Consider the following 6722-nt stretch of genomic DNA (forward strand, 5'->3'; position numbering starts at 1 on the left):
TTAGAGGCAACTGCTTTCTTCTGCTGCAGGGCGTGTAAGGTGGTGGTTGGGTTGGGTTGTGTTTTTCTCTTCCCCCCTCCCCCTCATTCAGCTCTATCTGGTGAGTGTGGAGAACCGCCCCCCCCCCCCAGTCAGTATGAGCAGGAGGGTCAAAGGCAAAAGGGAAGTTAATAGTGCCTGCTCATGGTACTAACAATTCAGGATGAATCTTGTCAAAAGTTTTTCTGGAAGTGTGGGTCTTTGATTGTGTGTTTCCTGAAAGCAAGACCAATCATTTCCGTTTATTCACTGGCTAAACCCCTACTTGATTGGGGACAAGGACAGAAACCATCCATTACGATCTGATATATTATCCAAACAATTTAGTGTATTCATGAGGTAACCGAAACGTGGGGGCTGCGAAATTACCCGTAATCAATTGCAACAGCGAGTGTGCGTCCCCCCGGGTGTCGGACAACTACAACTCGCCGTCTCAGTAACAGGCGGGCGCCGCAGCATTTCGGACTTGCGCTGCTCGCTACCTGATAGCCAGGCTGGGGACACTGGACGTGCTAAGAGGACACGGGAGCTGACGAGGCGGTCTCGGCGCTGTTCCGCCGGGATCCTGGACCAGACTGGCCGCCTCTCGGCGAGCGCGCCACTCGCTTGTCGCCGCTGACCCTCCCCCTCCCCAGCCGCCGCAGCCGCCCGGCGGGGACGTTCATTCTTGCCACTCGCCTCTCGCCGGGCCCGGCGTGGGGGCTGCGTTGTAGGGGTTTGTCCCCATTCTTTCTTTTTTTTTTTTTTGCTTTCTCTTTTTTTTTTTTTTTTTGCTTTTTTTGTTCTTGCCTCTCCTATGTTCGGGAAGCCAGACAAAATGGACGTTCGGTGCCACTCGGACGCCGAGGCTGCCCGGGTGTCGAAGAACGCGCACAAGGAGAGCCGGGAGACCAAGGGCGCCGAGGGGAACCTCCCCGCCGCCTTCCTCAAGGAGCCGCAGGGCGCCTTTTCGGCGTCGGGCGCTGCGGAAGATTGTAACAAAAGTAAATCCAATTCCGCCGCGGATCCAGATTACTGCCGCCGGATCCTGGTCCGAGGTAGGGATGGGCAGGGCTGCGGGCGCGTTCTTGGGGACGACTCTGGGGCTCGGGCTGCGCGCCGCCGCCGCCCCGGGCCGGCGGGGCGGGGTGCCAGCGGGGACTTTGGAGAAAGTTGCTGCGCCTCTCCGCCTTGGGGCTCGCCGGCCGCTGGGGACCGACTCGTGGGGCTTGCCGGTCCGCGCGCTCCAGGGACCTCGCCCTTCCGAACCCCGGGCCCCCGCCGGCCGGGCTGCAGGGAAAGCGGGGGACTGCGCGGGCGGTGCCGGGCCCCGGGCTACGGCCTCAGACCCGGGAAGGGAGAAGAACTCCGGGAGGATGTGTACCCGCTCTGTAGACCGGAGGACCCGCGGGACCCTGCCGCCGGCTCCTGAGCCTCGGCAGGCTAAACGCACCCCGGGGAGCGGGGCCAGAGAACAGCCGCCGACCGCAGGCTGCGGCCCGGCTGGTTGGCGCGCTGCCGGCGCCGCGCTCTGGGCCTGGCCTCCGGGAAAGGCGGCCGCATCGGGTTGCCGGGCCTGGACTGCCACCTCGGCGCTCGTCTCGGTGCCACTCGGCTGTGCGGCGCGCTCTCGGCTCCGGCGGCAGCAACAAGGCCTGGCCCCGGCCGGGCGCCGCCCCCGCCCGCTGATCACTGGGCCCGGTGGCCCCGACTGAGTCCCTCCTCCTGCCGCTGCCCAAGCGCGAGAGGGAAAACGTTCCCCAGAGACGGGCCGGCGGGACCAGGGCCGTCAGTTGGGATACCCTCAAGCTACAGGGGACCCGGACTGTACAGCCGAGGCCCCCAGGCCGGAAGGAACGTCCGCCTGTTCGGAATAGATTTTTTTTGTCCCCTCCCCTGGGAGCACTAACAAGGCAAAGTCTGGTCTCACTCCCTTAGTGGTGTTGAGTTAGCCTCCTCGCCCCCCAATAACATACTCTGGGTGTCTTGGCTCCCCGGTTGTGGCCAGCACCCCTCCGCCCCTTCGGACTACAGACTACTAGGGCCGTTTCCCCGAAGCCAGCTCTGGCCAGGGAGGCGAAGGGAGAACGGAGGGTCCTGGCGGCTGATGTCTCCCCTTCCCCAGATGCCAAGGGGTCCATCCGAGAGATCATCCTGCCCAAGGGCCTGGACCTGGACCGGCCCAAGAGGACGCGCACGTCCTTCACGGCGGAGCAGCTCTACCGGCTGGAGATGGAGTTCCAGCGCTGCCAGTACGTGGTGGGCCGCGAGAGGACCGAGCTCGCCCGCCAGCTCAACCTCTCCGAGACCCAGGTACCCGGAGGCCGGGCCTCCTCTCCCCACCTCCACCCCCATCCGCTCTTCTTCCTCACCACCTGGCCTGGCTTTGGGCACAGCCTCCTGGGACTGGCAGAGGAGAGGAAGAGAATGGGGAAGAAAGGCCTAAGGCTTTGTTCTCTTTCGCAAACCATCTCTTCCCCACGCATCCCCAAATCTTCCACCTCCCCCTGGCCCAAAAGGCCCAAATCCAGTCTTTTTTAAAAATTCTTTTTGGACCCCAGCCTTGAGAATTCCCTGCTTGCTTCTGTTCTGTGCAAAACTGATTTTGCCCCTGTTTCGAGCACCCCATTTTGGCCATATTTCCAGGCACCACCCCCTTATACACTACCTAGGCGTATTCTGCACCCAGCACTGTGAGTGACTCCTAGGGATTATAAAGGTGCACACCTTCTAGAGATCCCCCTGTGCAGCCCAGGCTGTCCTGTCTGTTAAGTCATCCCTTGGCTATGCCCAACCCCATTCCCATCCCTGAGCTCCACTCTGGGCACCTGCAGGGTCCCTGTCTTCTGTGCCAGTGATGGGCGAGGTATGGGACAGGTAGTAGATTTAGGGTTCCAAGAACTGGCCCTGTTGACTGTGCTTTTAGGTCTCGTCCTTTACATTAACTTTATATGATGCTACTGGAGCTGGTGGTGGGGGCCCTGGGCCCAAGGGCACTGTAGGGCCTGAGATCTTTGCCCTGTGGAGGTTGCCTGGGGCCTGGCCAGGGTGTGCCACCAGCTGGGCCTAGGTAAGGCAGCTCTCTTTTTTCAGATCATCCCCTTTCCCTATGCCCTGCCCTGAAGCCAGCAGGGAACATTTTAGATCTGGGATTTGGGGCAAAAGCTGAGGACGGAATAGACAGTATGTTCTTTGTGAGTCTGAGTTGGCATTGTAGCTTTGTAACTCTGTCTGCTACCATTCCTCCGAGTTCATAAAAATCTAGACAGGATAACCTTTCCCTGTAGCTGCCAAATTCTGTTTTGGGCTACCAGCTAGGTCTGAAGATGACAGTGAAAAGAGAAAGTGAGAGGTGAAGAGAACTTAGTGGAGAGAATTTAGTCCACCCCAGTCTCCTGACTCCTCCCATGATTCCAAAGTTAGTGGGAATTATTTTGGGGAGCAGTAGAGTGATAAATTATGAGTCTCACTCCCCCAGCTGGCAATGAGGAGAGGCGGAGAAAGCTTGGCCTACAAAGTCCATCCTGCACCAGTCATTCCTTCCACAGCCACTTTTCCTAGTTGATGGTCAAATGTGACCCCAGCAAGCAGGAAACAGCCTCTAGCAGCCTTCAAAAAGAATAGCATTTTGGGGGTTAAACTTGAGCCCCTAGGGCCAGGGCCCTGCGTCCTGTAAGGCCTAGAAACACTTCTCCCCATGCACCCCCATTTCTCCCTTCCCAAACGGCATCTCCCAGGCCTTACATCCTCTAAATAGGGGGCTGTCAGGCCGTGCTGATCCCCAGATCTGTGAATACCAAGCCAGGATGCGAGTAACACGGTGGGCCCATGAAAACCCTTCTGATCTTCCTTTGAGTTAGAGTTGTGGTCGTTTTTATTATTTGTCATCGGCCCTGGCCTGGGCCTGCTTCCATGACCCAGAAGCGCAGCTCAGTGAAGCTGTGTCCCCCTCATAGCTCCTGGGCCTCGACCTCTGGGCTGCAGGATGGGGATGGGGATGGGGATGGGAAAAGGACCTCGGGTCTCTGGGCCCTTGCGCCCGGAAGCCCGGCGTCCCTGACGCCCGTCTTCCTTTGCCCCCTCTCTCCCATCTTCCCCGCCCCCCGACGCGCAGGTGAAGGTCTGGTTCCAGAACCGGCGCACGAAGCAGAAGAAGGACCAGGGCAAGGACTCGGAGCTGCGCTCGGTGGTGTCGGAGACGGCTGCCACGTGCAGCGTGCTGCGGCTGCTGGAGCAAGGCCGCCTGCTGTCGCCGCCCGGCCTGCCCGCGCTGCTGCCGCCGTGCGCTACGGGCGCGCTCGGCTCGGCGCTACGCGGGCCCAGCCTGCCATCCCTGGGCGCAGGCGCCGCCGCGGGCTCAGCCGCCGCCGCCGCCGCCTCGGGTCCCGCAGGCACCGAGTCCCCACACCCGCCGGCCGTGGGCGGCGCGCCCGGGCCGGGGCCTGCCGGGCCAGGAGGACTGCACGCGGGCGCGCCGGCCGCCGGCCACGGCCTCTTCAGCTTGCCCGTGCCCTCGCTGCTCGGATCCGTCGCCAGCCACCTGTCGTCCGCCCCGTTGACAATGGCCGGCTCGCTGGCTGGAAATTTGCAAGAACTTTCCGCCCGATACCTGAGCTCCTCGGCCTTCGAGCCTTACTCCCGGACCAACAATAAAGAAGGGGCCGAGAAAAAAGCGCTGGACTGATTTGAAGTGTTTCACTTATTTATATTTATGGTATCTATTGTGGTGATATTTATGGACTCGCGCGTTAGGCGTCCGGGGCTCCTGCGCGGCGCTCCGCGCTCCCACGAGGCCTCTGACTACTCTCCTCCCCCACCACGCACGGCTACGATTTCATCGCATTTGGGCTAATTTTTTCCACCTTTCTTCCGTGTCCCCACCCCCCAAAAAAACTTCCTTCTGAATCCAGGAGAGATCCAAAGAATTGGGAAAGATGCCAGAGTTAGTCAGCCCGACGCCCCAACCATCACCGGGTCATGGAGGGAAAAGCCTGGCTCTGTGTCTACAGCACAGGACACCTGCTCTCCGTCGTCCCGCTGCCGCCGCTGCTAATTGTTCCTACACTATTGGAAAGAGGGAAGCTGCAACGCAGACGCCGGGGGCTGGAAAGGCTTGTAGGTTTCTTTAAACCAAAAAACGAGGACGTTCCTCTCTCCAGAGAAAGCAGGGCGTAGGGAGCCTCTGGGCCCCACCTTGTGGACCTTGGAAGAGCCGGTGCGCACACAGCTGTCCCATCGAACATGTCCGGCTGAGTTTTCTCTTCTTTAGAGAAATTCCCGTCCCAACCACCCAGACCCCAGGAAACAATAAGCCTAACGTGGTAGGCAAGGGTGGTAATACGTTTGATCTCATCAGCAATAAACTAAGAATAATAACTATGACATCAAACCAGATGACGTGGAAACATAGTTTTAGAATACTCATAATAACGGAGTTTGGGAGGTGTAAGAAAATTCAGGAGAGAAAATGCTCCAGACAGCAATTTTGCAACATTAAAGTTCTGGGTGTTGTGACTTTAAACAGGAATTTAAAGGGGGAAAAGCAAAGCAAAGGCCAACCTCGCTAGTGAAAGAAAATCCACGCTTTCTCGGAGGCTGTTTGGAGCGGGTGGCCGGCGGCGTCAGGTTCTTCCCGGAGAAGGTCGTGCGGCTCCCGGCAGTCTCCCCACGCCGGCTCTTCTCCCAACCGCTTGCTAGACGCGTGGCTCAGGGCTGGCTTGCTGAGTTTGGAGACAATCAGCACTCCTCTCCCCTACTCTCGGGTTCACAAAACCTTTCAAGCGCCGGGGAAACACGGGGATTTCAGAGCAATGCTTGGCAGACCTGGGAGCGCGACGCAGCCCGGACACCCAGGCAGTCCAGCCTCCTCCGTCTGTAGGCTCCGGGTCCAGATCAGCTCCCTCGTGGCTGATAGGAAAGGCATCACCTCTTCACACCCAAACCCCAGGGTTTCAATGGTCCCAAGTCAAATCTGGACCGAGACGCCGGCGCGGCCTAGCCCCTTACAACGCACAGCAGCGACCTACCCCGCACCACGGCCACCACATTTTAACCAAAATCACACACCAAGACCGCGAGGTGCCGCACTGTCTAGGATATATTCCTCCAACCGAAGCAAGAGCAGAGCATTAAAAAAAAAAAAAAAAAAGTAATTTTATTGTAAATTATTTACGTCGAAAAAAATTTTTTTGAATTTTTTTTTTTTTTAGGCAAATAGTAAAGAAAATAATGAAGGATTCAAATGCGGGTAGGTGTCCCTGAAACCTGGCTACTAACTTTGTTCTGAATGTTTTGGATATTTGGATGCTTTGTATTTATGTGGTGAGAGTGAAATATATCTATATCTATGACGATAAACAAGGCGTATTTTTGTCTTATATTTAAAGGAGAAAATAGCAAAAACAAAAACAGAAGAAGAAAAAGAAGGCAAACCGCGCAAATGAGGCTCCACGTGGGGACTCCTGGGCAGAGGGTGGCAGCCCTGGCAGCGCAGGGCCCTGCGACGTGCACCCTGAGCGCCCCGGTGAGGTTTGGGCGGATTCGATTTGCCCCATTCCTCTGCGTGTCCATGTCCCGTGTCCCTCTGTTTGTCCCTATGGTGTAGGCTCCTCAGAACCTTCCCCTCGCCCTCCCACTTTGTGCTTCTTGGTTTATTTAGGAACCGGTCTCCGGATACCCTAAAGTTCCTGCCTCCTAGTGCTCCC

At 58.0% G+C, this 6722-nt stretch overlaps 1 protein-coding gene across 1 annotated transcript; it reads left to right on the plus strand.

The window, feature by feature from the left end:
- Nucleotides 1–824: 824 nt before the first annotated feature.
- On the plus strand, nt 825–6378 carry VAX1 (ventral anterior homeobox 1). The gene is made up of 3 exons (XM_064269102.1): nt 825–1076; nt 2144–2331; nt 4133–6378. Exons 1-3 carry the CDS (start codon nt 836–838, stop codon nt 4700–4702), a joined length of 999 nt encoding a protein of 332 aa, XP_064125172.1. The 5' UTR covers nt 825–835; the 3' UTR covers nt 4703–6378.
- Nucleotides 6379–6722: the final 344 nt, after the last annotated feature.

This window comes from Loxodonta africana, chromosome 16, assembly GCF_030014295.1.
Source record: "Loxodonta africana isolate mLoxAfr1 chromosome 16, mLoxAfr1.hap2, whole genome shotgun sequence".
NCBI classification, from domain to species: domain Eukaryota; kingdom Metazoa; phylum Chordata; class Mammalia; order Proboscidea; family Elephantidae; genus Loxodonta; species Loxodonta africana.